Source organism: Scylla paramamosain, unplaced genomic scaffold, assembly GCF_035594125.1.
Source record: "Scylla paramamosain isolate STU-SP2022 unplaced genomic scaffold, ASM3559412v1 Contig4, whole genome shotgun sequence".
Taxonomy (NCBI): Eukaryota; Metazoa; Arthropoda; class Malacostraca; order Decapoda; family Portunidae; genus Scylla; species Scylla paramamosain.
The window spans coordinates 2,777,501-2,790,000 of NW_026973669.1; the positions used below are offsets into that span (position 1 = coordinate 2,777,501).

The 12,500-nt window shown below is 47.9% G+C and overlaps 2 protein-coding genes across 11 annotated transcripts in view; one reads left to right on the forward strand and one right to left on the reverse strand.

Annotated features, from left to right (window-relative positions):
• The window catches only part of LOC135096546 (gastrula zinc finger protein XlCGF57.1-like), a 275,120-nt gene that overhangs the window by 253,971 nt on the left and 8,649 nt on the right, over positions 1 to 12,500 (reverse strand). The window lies entirely within an intron of this gene.
• LOC135096541 (uncharacterized) overlaps positions 1 to 12,500 on the forward strand; it is a 129,988-nt gene that overhangs the window by 114,940 nt on the left and 2,548 nt on the right. For all 6 annotated transcript variants that reach the window (XM_063998103.1, XM_063998104.1, XM_063998107.1 and 3 more), the window contains 2 exons: positions 927 to 1,069; positions 1,475 to 12,500. The exon at positions 1,475 to 12,500 is cut by the window's right edge and continues 2,548 nt beyond it. In XM_063998103.1, the coding sequence (XP_063854173.1) occupies positions 927 to 1,069; positions 1,475 to 3,814 (2,483 nt within the window). In that variant the 3' untranslated portion in view covers positions 3,815 to 12,500. The remainder of the gene's footprint in view (positions 1 to 926; positions 1,070 to 1,474) is intronic.

Consider the following 12,500-nt stretch of genomic DNA (forward strand, 5'->3'; position numbering starts at 1 on the left):
AGCCTGTCAAACTGTCACTGGAACCTTGAAAACACCCTTGAGAACCCCAATAACTTCCACTGCAGCCTGTTTAACTGTTAAACTGTCACTGGAACCTTGAAAACACCCTTGAGAACCCCAATAACTTCCCCTGCAGCCTGTTAAACTGTTAAACTGTCACTGGAACCATGAAAACACCCTTGAAAACCCTAGTCTCTCTCTTGATTATTTTCTGTTCATTAATTTATTCAATATTATAATAATTTTTTGGTGTCCTGATGCACACACACACACACACACAAACACACACACACACACACACACACACACACACACACACACACACACACACACACACAAGATACAGAATGCTACAAATACATTCTTAATATTTACAAGAGAAGTTGAAAAAAAGAAAAATGTGTGTTTAGCCAATGTATAAAAGAGTAGTTTCTCAATATAGACGTTAGGGATAGATTAGACGAAGTGATAGAGGCAAGAAGTGCTTAACTGAAGGAAGGAAGGAAGGAGAGAACAGATGAACAAAGAACAGTGAATTAGATAAATGAAGGAAGGAAGGAAAGAGAGAACAGATGAACAAAAGAACAGTTAATTAGATAGATAAACAAAAGGAAGGAAGGAAGGAAGGAAGGAGAGATCAGATGAACAAAGAACAGTGAATTAGATAGATAAAACAAAGGAAGGAGGAAGGAAGGAGAGAGAGATCAGATGAACAAAGAACAGTGAATTAGATAAAACAAAGGAAGGAGGAAGGAAGGAGAGAGAGAACAGATGAACAAAGAACAGTGAATTAGATAAACACAGACAAAACCAAAGGAAATAAACACAAGCCCTTAACACTACCACTTCCCTCCTACACACACGCACACACAGACACACACACACACGCACACCACCCTGCAGCACCGTATTCTGTGTCTTTGCAGGGGGACAAATATTGCTCACGAAACTCCAGCAGTTCCAGCCAAGAATTGCGGTTTTCAACGGAAAGGGAATATATGAAATATTCTCTGGCAAAAAAGAGTTTACATTTGGCAGACAACCTGAGAAGATCGAGGGCACGCGCACGGTGAGTCACACAGGTCGTTGGGTTGTTGGCTTGTTAAGGTAGTGTGTGAGTGAATGGTGCGTTTATTTTATTTTATTTTCTTATTTATTTGTTGGTTCATTGTGTGTGATTGGTTCTGGTGTAATGCTTCAAGTGTGTGTTTGGTTTGAGTTGTTTGGCTTGTGTGGTAGGGGCTGGTGTAGCTTGTTTTTGAGTAAATAGTTGGTTTAGTTATTTTTTTTATGTAAGACAGACAATGTGAAAAAGGTTGAAAGTTTTAGTAACCTTTGTCTTTCATTGTAAGAGAGGCCTGTTAACTTGTCTGCTGTGAATGCCTGATTGAACCTAACCCAACCTGACCTGACCCGACCCAGCCTAACCTGACCCAGCCTAGCGTAGCCCCCGCTAACCCGCCGGCCCTTGCAGCACGTGTGGGTGATGCCGTCGTCGTCGGCCCGCTGCGCACAGCTGCCGCGGGCGCTGGACAAGGTTCCATTCTACACGGCGCTGCGGAAGTTCCGCGACTTCCTGAAGGGCACGCTGAAGGAGCTGAACGAGGAGGAGATCACCTTCATCAACGCCAAAGTGAAGAACCTCAAGATGGAGGCGGCCGACAAGATGGAGCTGGGCTGCGAGGCGCGGTGCGAGGGCCAGCCCGGCGCGGAGGTGTGCCGCGGTCCCGACCACCCACTGGGCTCCCCTGGGGGCGAGGAGGACCGCCTGGTGATCAAGGAGGAGCTGGAGCTGCCCACCAAGCTGGACGGGGACCTGGAGGAGGAGGAGCTGACCAAGGACATTCCCCGCACGCTGTTCAACCTGAACGGCATGACGCGGGAGCAGCTGGACTGCATGGAGTGCCCCACCATCCCCATCAGGAAGAAGCGCGGCCGCCCCAAGAAGACCCCCGACGACCCCAATGCCCCGCCACGGCCCCGGCCACGCCCCATCAGCACCGACCCCCTCATGTTCAACGGGGAGCAGCCCATCAAGAAGAAGCGGGGCCGCCCCAAGAAGGTGCTGGAGGACGGGTCCATCCCCGCCCCCAAGCGCCCCGGCCGCAAGCCCAAGGCCCTCAAGGAGATGCTGGCCCAGCAGCCCCCACCCCAGCACCTGCACCACCCGCAGCTGGGCCAGCACCCCCAGCTGGGCCAGCAGCAGGCCCCCGTGGGCCTGGCGCACATCAACGGCATGATGTCCCCCGCGGGCTACAGCCCCACCCCCGGTGCTCAGACCTTCTCCCCCCAGTACGGGGGCCACACCCCCGTCCATGGGGGGGGCAGCCTAACCCCCACCCAGACCCCCGGCCACACTCCGGCCCTGGTGCCCCGGGGACCCACGCCCCAGCAGTTCGGCCAGAGCCCCGGCTACTCCCCCGGCCCCGCGGGCAACCAGCAGCTGCCACCCCGGAGCCTGTACCCACATCCCGTGGGCGACGCGGGGAGCGGGGACCTCAAGGTGGACGAGGAGCACCACCTGGGGCTGTCCTCTCCCCCGGCGTCGCCCCTCATGGCCCAGCCGGACTTTGAGCCCCCCAGCAGCATGCCAGAGGGCGACCTGTCCCTGGGGGCCTCCGACACGGCTAGCAGCGGCACGGCCCTCACCCCCGCCCACCGGGAGGAGGGCAAGACGCCCCTGCCCCTGGCCAGCCGGGAGCAGCCCCCGCAGCACACCCCCACCATGCCCGGCCAGTTCTCCAATCCCACCACCCCCGGGGATGGCACCTCCTACCAGAACTACCCCTCCTATCCCTCCAACCCCTCCACCACCTCCCACTCCCCCTCCATGGTGAAGCCGGCGCCCCTGCACCCCGGCCAGTCCCCCACGCTGGGCGGCAAGCCGGACGTGGCCTCCAAGAGCCTGTCCGGCCTGGAGTCGCTGGTGGACCAGATCCCCAGCCTGGCGGAGCACGAGACCAGCAGCCAGCACTCCGCCCACTCCAACTCCGCCCCCTGCTCCAACCCCACCACCCCCGGCCCCTCCGTGCCCCCCGCCCCCTTCAGCCCCGGCCACGTTCCGCCCACCTCCTCCTACCAGAGCTACACGGGGGGCGGCGGGTCGGGAGGGACGTACCCCGCCTCGCACTACGGGTCGCCCCAGCCCGGCCACCCCTACTCCCCACACTACAGCTCCAACAGTACAAACCTGAGTACAAATTTCAGCGTGAGCTCCCTGGCCAACAGCAGCCTCAGCACCACCATGTCCTACAGCAGCGCCGGCGCCTACGACCTGGGCTCCCCCCAGCAGCAGGCCTCCTCCTCCTCCTTCAGCGTCTCCTCCCTCACCAGCTCCGCCCCCGCACCCTCCCCCTCCATGTACAGCCAGTCCTACTCCCCCGCCCCGCCCGCAGCCGCCCCGCCCTCGCACTCGTCCTACCCGGACATCATGAGCTCCTCCATGCTGGCCCACACCCCTCCCATGGGGTCCTCCTTCATGGGGTCCCCCAGCCTCATGTCCTCCCCCACCCCCATGAGCTCAAGTATGGGGGGGTCATCGATGGGTGCTATGGGGGCCCTCCATTCCTCGATGAGCATGACCAGCTCACAGCTGCCCTACCCCTACTCCCAGTACAGTGACACCTCCCCCGGCTACCCCCCGCCCAGCCACTCCACCTTCCCCTACCCCCCCACCGCCCCAGGGTTCCACGTCCCCTCCCCACGCTTCCCCTACCCGTACGGCAACTCGCCCTACACGCAGGGCTACTCCCAGAATGCAATGCTGGAGAGAATTAAACAGACAAGCATGGGGATGGGGTTCGGAGGGTTCTGAGGCGGACGGACAGACAGACGGACGCTGGTAGTAGTAGTACTAGACTACCGCGTGGTGTAGTGTACTAATGAAGCCATGTCACGGAGGCGGCGTACGTGTGTGTGTGTCTCTCTCGCACATCGCTGCCATGCTCACTGTTCATGTATCTGTCGGCTCCCTCCTTGTGTTGGCTTTTTTTTATATTTGTTACCCCCGCCCCGCCCGCCCCGCCCCGCCCCCCATCAGAGCACCAGCCGGGACCCCCTACCGTGCCCCAGCTGCCCCGTGAAGTGATGAGTGTGTGGGGCCGCGGCCACAGGAGTGTTTGCCATTTTCGACAGGGTAACCTATGCTAAGTGTACATTGTTTGTGAGGCGCGATGCACTCCCTCCCTCCACCACACCCCACACCACGCCCCGCCCCGCCCCCCATGGCCGTGATCTCAAGGCCGAGCCAAGCCAAGCCCCGCCATGGGCCGCCCCGCCCCGCCCCGCAGCCCAGAGCCGGGGAAACGCACTGTTGCAAGTCTAACCCGGTGAACTAAAAGTGACAAACTGGCGTGCCGTGTGCGTGCGTGGGCGGGGCAGGGGTGGGGCAGGGGCGGGGCGGGGCGGGGCCGGGTGGCGAGTCTAGCTATCTAGTGACGCGACGCAGCAGCAGCAGAAGGAGAAACGGCCGCGGTTGGACAGTCGAGGGCTGCAGAGTCGAGTGTTTGTTGTGATGTGTACGGTCGACGCTGGTGAGGATGATGAAGATACTAGACGCAGAGTTCCTTCCAGAAGATAACGTGAACTTGTAGTATTAAGGTGACGACGACGATGTGGAAAAGCCCTTTTTGTATGGACAGGCAGTGGCAGAAATACTCTTAACAATGGTGCAATATATTACCGAGAAGCCTGTGTCTTCTCATGCACTTTCCAGTCCAGATAGTAGACACCACACTTGTTTACCACCACACCACCACCCCACCACCACCCCCACTATCTGTACACCTCCCCACCACCTCCACCACCTCCTCCCCACCACCTTGCCTCCCCAGACACTCAAAAAACACCCCCAACTTTTAAAAATTCAATGAAAACTCGAATTTCTTATATTATTAGAATTATTTCATCTCCCCACCACCACCCCACTGTCTGTACACCTCCCCACCACCTCCACCACCTCCTCCCCACCACCTTGCCTCCCCAGACACTCAAAAAACACCCCCAACTTTTAAAAATTCAATGAAAACTCGAATTTCTTATATTATTAGAATTATTTCATCTCCCCACCACCACCCCACTGTCTGTACACCTCCCCACCACCTCCACCACCTCCTCCCCACCACCTTGCCTCCCCAGACATGCAAAAAAACATCCCCACATCAAATCAATGAAATTTTGAAGATTATTACAATTATTTCCTCCCCACACTTCCCCAATACCTCCACCACCTCATCCCCCACACCCTGCCACCCCCCCAGACACACACAAACACCTTCAACTTGTAAAGAATCAATGGAAACAAACATTTTTAACATTACTAGAATTATTTACCACCATCACCACTACCACCACCACCACCACTACTATCTCTTCACCCAACACTCCCCCACCATCTTCCCCAACCAAACCCCACTTTCCCATCTTATGAAAACCCCTAGAACTGACCCTCTTCGTAATTTTAACTGTCAAAATTAGAGAAATTCTGACTACTACTACTACTACTACTACTACTACTACTACTACTACTACTACTACTACTACTGCTGCTGTAACCCTTCTGCCACCTCCCCAACCTGCCCCCAACTTCACACACACACACAGAAACTCTGAACATACACGAAAATAGGAAAATTTCAGTGTTTTTTTTTTTATTTTGTATATTGTGAGACTATAATTGAAACTGACAGCCAAGTAATAAGAACAGACTAACCCTCCCAAACCCTCCCCAACCTTTCCCACAACCCTCCACAACACATTCCCTCACTCAAATAATATGGAGGAAAGATTATCTCCCCAAAATACACTACAACAATTTCCCCAACTTCCCCAACCCTTCCCAACACACACACCCCCTCTCCAACTCTTCCCCAACCATGCCCAAGCCCCAACACAGCTTAACTACCCATTTAAAAGCAATATTTCAATTTCTATCCATATTTTTCACTTCCGCCTCTCCTCCCCAACGTTCCCCAACACACAGCACCTCCTCCCCAAACAGTGACAGACAAGAGCATGAGGAATTTCAATATGTCATTAATTGTTGTGGGAATCTGACCCAAAAAGGCAACTCCAATGATTGACCTATTTCCCCCAGCTTTCCCCATTACAGATACCCATTCCCCACCAAATTAGATTAAAAAAACAAGAATTACCAGACAAACATCGAATATATTGCGCTATGAATTAAACCCCAGTTACTCACAATTCCCCAACTCTTCCCGAACTCTTCCGCAACTTCCCCATCACAGACACTATTCCCCAACCGAAATAGCTAAAAAAAACTGAATTTCCATGCAAACTACTGACCACAAACTGACCCCAATCACTCACACCTTTCCCCAGTCACCCCCAGTCTCCCCTAGCCTTCCCCACCCACACAGCCCCCCAAAAAGACCAGATTTCAAGGCCACTTCATTAAGGCTCACAGCACCACTCACATCTCTGTGACTTTGGTCCTTAGAAGCAAAAGAGTGATAGGTTGGTGGGGAGAGAGCCTTGTCCACTCACACCGCCACCACATACAGACAGACAGACGTACAATCTCTCTATTAATTGTTTCTTGCATTGTTTTTTAAAGTGTGTGTGTGTGTGTGTGCGTGTGTTTGTTTTTGGATGTGTGTATGTAGGTAATCTGTTTGTGTGTGTGTGCGTGTTAGGGTGTACAGGCGTGTGCGTGTGCGTGTGTGTGGTTATGCCCCCCCCCTCTCGCACCTGCCCCAACCCCCCGCCCCCCAAAGCGACCCCCAGAATGTCAAAGACTGTTTTTAGGTGTTTTTTTTTATTTACGTGCGAAGTTATTGTTGCTCAGTAAATAATAATAATAATAATGATAGTAATAATAATAATAATATTAATAATAATGATAATAATAATAATTGGGTCACTGGCGATATCTGTGACTATGCTTGCTTCCTGGTTAGGTCACGTTAGGTCAGGTCAGGTCAGGTTTAAGTACCATACACCACTTACTATTATTTACATCACACAGAATCCTGGTATACACTACACTACTACTACTACTACTACTACTACTACTACTACTACTACTACTACTACTACTACTACTACTACTTTTTCCATGTAAGAGGGGGACAGGACAAGGGCAACAAAAACAGTGAAAAAATGTCCACTGAGGTGCCAGTCTCTAAGAAAGGCCAGATCATCCAAACTGAAGATAAGTGTGTTGAAGCCTCCCTCCTGAAAGAGTCCAAGTCACAGGCAGGGAGGAACAGCAGCAGGCAGGGAGTTCAGAAGTGTGCCAGTGGAAGGGGTGAGAGATTGAGAATAATGGTTAACTCTTGCATTAGTGAGGTGGACAGAATAGTGGTGAAAGACTGAGAATATTGGTTAACTCTTGCATCAGGGAAGTGGACAGAAAAGTGGTGAAAGACTGAGAATACTGGTTAACTCTTGCATTAGGGAAGTGGACAGAATAATGGTGAAAGATTGAGAATATTGGTTAACTCTTGAACTAGGGAGGTGGACAGAATAGCGGTGAAAGACTGAGAATACTGGTTACTCTTACATTAGGGAGATGGACAGAATAGTGTCCATCTCCCTAATGTACTGATCAACTCTTGCATTAGAGGTGGACAAAATAGTGGTGAGAAGGTAGAAAGTGTTGTGCAGTGAGGCAGTGGGAGGAGGGGAGGCATGCAGTTAGCAAGATCAGAAGAGCAGTTAGCATGAAAATAGCAGTAGAAGATAGCAAGATATGCAACACTGCGGCGATGAGAGAGAGAATGAAGACAGTCAGTTAGAGGAGAGGAGTTTATGAGGGGGAAGAACAGGAGAGAGATGGTTGAATTAATGCTTGACTTCATAGAAGCGGTTTTAGCTAGAGATGAGATGTGAAGTTTCCAGATTAGATTATAAGTAAAGGACAGACCGAGGATGTTCAGTGTGGAAGACAGGGACAGCTGAGTGTCATTGAAGGAGAGGGGATAGTTATCTGGAAGGTTGTGTCGAGTTGATGGATGGAGGAATTGAGTTTTTGAGGCATTGAACAATACCAAGTTTGCTCTGCCACAATCAGAAATTTTTGAGAGATAAGAAGTGAGGCATTCTGTGGCTTCCCTGCATGAACTGTTTGCCCCCTGAAGGGCTGGACGGCTGGGAAGCGACGCAGTAAAGCGCAGGGTGGCATCATCAGCATAGGAGTGGATAGGACAAGAAGTTTGGCTTAGATCACTGAAAACAGGAGGAGAGTGGGCAACAGGATAGAACCCTGAGGAACACCACTGCTAATACACTTACTGTACATAATATATTCCTACAAATTCTCTCAATCTCTTTCTTCTCCTATTCTTTTCTAGTTTTATCAATCCTTCATACAGAACAGCTAAGCCAGTTCATTATACTGTGTGTTTGAACGTGTGGCAGCAAGGCAGGTGAGGGCGCACGGACATGGCAACACTGGTAGACTCACTCAGCTTATTCAGATTGGTCTAAATATTCCTGCCTTGACTTAAAACACAGCAAGATTTTTTTATTCCCACAAAAACAGTTTAATCAGAAAGGCACCAGATTGTCTATATTTAGTTAATCTGGCACCTGTTAAGTCTTTAGGTGGAAGAAGAACACTAGTTTGTACAGCATTGGTCTAAATATTCCTGTCAACTTAAAACACAGCAAGATTTCTTTATTCCCACAAAAAAAAATTAATCAGAAAGGCACCAGATTGTCTATATTTAGTTAATCTGGCACCTGTTAGGGGTTTAGTGGAAAAAGAACACTATTTTGTACAGCATTGGTCTAAATATTCCTGTCAACTTAAAACACAGCAAGATTTCTTTATTCCCACAAAAAAATTTAATCAGAAAGGCACCAGATTGTCTATATTTAGTTAATCTGGCACCTGTTAAATGTTTAGGTGGAAATACAACACAAATTTGTCCAGCACTGCAACACAATGAGTGAGTGACAGTCAAACAGTGTTGCCATATCTGTATCCAAATCTAGCCCAGTAACTACACACAAACACATACACACACACAAAACACCATTAACGGCCGCTAGATTTGAGCAAAGTAGCAACCATAAGGTAACCTAGCATAACCTGACCGGGGAGCAAGGTGGAACGCAGATGGAGAGTGGCTACAAATAACAATAATAATAGTAATAATAATAATAATTTGCCTGTGTAAGGAGGAGAAATAAAGGCAGAGAGAGATTTGATACCTTGAGTGTAGCAGAAAATCGACAAATCTCTGCTACTTTTGAGCTACACACCCCACACTGTATCCACTCATTCATTCATCCACATATACGTAAATTTGTGTATCCACATTGATGACGTATCGTGTTAATTCCACTGGCAGGGTTGTACACACACGCGCACACAGACATACGTACATACATATGAGCACACAGAAATTGGTTAAAAAATGTGGAATTATATGTAAATTTGATGTTTTTTAATGTTTTTTTGAGGTGAATACATACATACACATACACAAACATACATACATACATATACATACATACAATGGTTAAAAAAAATGTGTATATATGTAAATTAATGTTTTTTTAATATTTTGAGGTGAAAATAGACATACATACATACATACATACAAAAAAATGTGAAATTATACGTAGTTTTTTTTTTTTTTTTGGTGAAAACAAACACACACACACACACACACACACACACACACACACACACACACTTTCAGATACAAAAAATACAAGTTGAATTTGTTGTTCGTAATGATATACGTACATGAATTGTATAATGTTAATTTTTAAAGTGAGAAAAATATATATACATTCACACACACACACACACACACACACACACACGCAAAAACAAACTTATCAGCATATGCAGCTTAAAAATACGTAGATTTATAATAGATCAATTTTTCTGACGCGAAAACAAAGAAAAAAGAAACAAACAGAATAAGGATAGAGACACACACACATACAAACACTCCCTCAAACGAAAGAAAGAAATGAAAACCAAACATACGTAACAAAGAAAAAAATAATAATTCCAAACACAAATAAAACACAAACAAACAAACAAACAAACAAACAAACAAAACCCCTTTAAGCAAAACCACTTCCTGAACCAAAAACAACAACAACAACAACAACAACAACAAAAGAAAACGAAAAGACATCAAAATTTAGACACCAAAAAAACAAAACGAAAAAGAACAACAACATAAAAAAAAAACACCCCTTTAAACCCACACAAACATACAAACACACGCACCCAAACACCTCCCTAAAACGCCAACCAATCCCTGAGTTTACGGGGGGCAGGGCAAGGAAGTTTTCAAAGGTTATCACCATAAATAAAAAAACAAAAAAATAAAAAAATAATCATAAAAAAACCATCTATTTGTATATGATATAATGTGCTATAGAATTTTAGAATCCAAGGTTTTTATATTTTATGTCTAACCCCCTTTGACTGCTAAATGGCTCATTCAAAGCTTAATAAAATGTTGTGGTGCAAAATTTAGAGTATAATTTGAAAGCCGTAGCGCTCCTGACTGGCTGCAGGGTGGGGAGGGACGTGGGGAGCCTGGCAGGGCAGAGACTCGCGAGGTAAATGTTGGCAGTGGTGGGATCTGGTGACGGTGTTGGTGTTATGCAGTGTTCTGGTGCTGGAAAGTGGTGTTCTGTGGGTTTGTGGCAAAATTCATCTTTATTTTGGTGTTTATCTTCTAAGCTGCTCATGTTCTGGTGTTTGGTGCAAGATTGAGCTGAAATTTGTGAGTTTATGAGGAAATTTAGGTGTTTTGGTGCTAGATAAAACTAAAATTCATGTCTTTAGGGCCTAATCTTGCTAAATTTTGGTGTTTTGGTGGCAGAAATCTGACTAAATTTAGGTGTTTTGGTGATAGATAGAGCTAAAATTCATGTCTTTAAGGCCTAATCTTGCTAAATTTTGGTGTTTTGGTGCAAGAAAGTGCTAGGATTTGTGAGTTTAAGGTCTATTCTAGCTATGGAGTTGAGTTCCAAAGTGTTTCGATGCAAGACAATGCTAAAATACAAGAGTTTAGAGGGAAATTTCCTTCTATTTTGGTGTTAAGCTGAAATTTATGAGGCTAAGGTCTGGCTATGATATTAAGTTGTCAAGTGTTTTGATGCAAGAAAGTGCTAGAAGTTGTGAGTTTACAGTCCAATCTTGCTGTATTTTAATGTTGTGGTGCCAAGTTGGGCTTTCAAGTGTTCAGGTGGAAGAAATTTGTGAGTTTATGGCCTGATCTGGCAATAGTGTAATGTTCTGGACGAAAAAAGTGCTAGAATTTCTATATTTTGGTGTTTTGGTGCAGGACAAGACTAAAATTTGTGAGTTTGTGGTCAAATTTTTCATTGGTGTTGCAGTTTTAATGTTTTGGTGGGAAGGTAAAGATATATACATGAATTACAGTTTAATTTAGCTTTGGTGCCTCAGTCTAACGTTTAGGTGGAAGGTTAATCAATAATTCACAAGCTTACAGTATACTATATCAATGACCACCTAGTTTTAACATTCCCAAGGTGCAAACTGCTTACAACCCTCAAGTTTACCGACAAAATATGAAAGGTTACCCGCAGTTCCAATTGTCCGTCAGGTCCTTGCAACACCACAGGTTTACCCAGCACCAGTCACCACCAGTCACCACACACCACTCACAACCACTCCTCTATTTCAGCCCAGCCTTGCAAGTCACCAAAAATGACACAACTTCATTTCCTGAGAGTGAGAGAGTGAGAGCAAAGAGAGAGAGAGAGAGAGAGAGAGTGTGAGAGGACAGATCCCCTCTCTCCACCTTCTGCTGTCTTGAAGTGCTGTTGCTGCTTGCTGTGCTGCTGTGAGGATCTCAAGATGACTGTGTGTGGAGGAGGACAGGACAAGGAGACCAGTGGGAAGGCTGTGGAAGGCCTGGGGATGGTGTGCGGAGGAGGACAAGGCAAGGAGACCAGTGGGAAGGCTGCGGAAGGCCTGGGGATGGTGTGCGGAGGAGGACAGGGCAAGGAGACCAGTGGGAAGGCTGTGAAAGGCCCGGGGATGGTGTGTGGAGGAGGACAGGGCAAGGAGACCAGTGGGAAGGCTGTGAAAGGCCTGGGGATGGTGTGTGGAGGAGGACAAGGCAAGGAGACCAGTGGGAAGGCTGCGGAAGGCCTGGGGAGGGTGGGTGAGGGACAAAACAAGACTAAACATTAGAAAAACATCAACAGCAACAACAAATAATGACATGAACCACAAACATTGAATGGCAGAGTGAAAAAAAAAAAAAAAACAGGAAAATAAATGATAAACAAAACAAGATGAGGATAACACCTGCAGCATCATGCCTTTTGCCCCTCACAGCAGAACAGCAAGACCTCTCACTCTCTCCCATGGCCACCTCCCTCTCTCTCACTCTCATAAGGAAATGCAATGTTGCCAAATTTCTCAGCGTCAATACTGAAAGGCTGAACTGAAAGAACTGTGGGTTTTGTGAGGTTATTTATGAGTCTGGGGAACACACACACACACACACACAGACACACACACACAC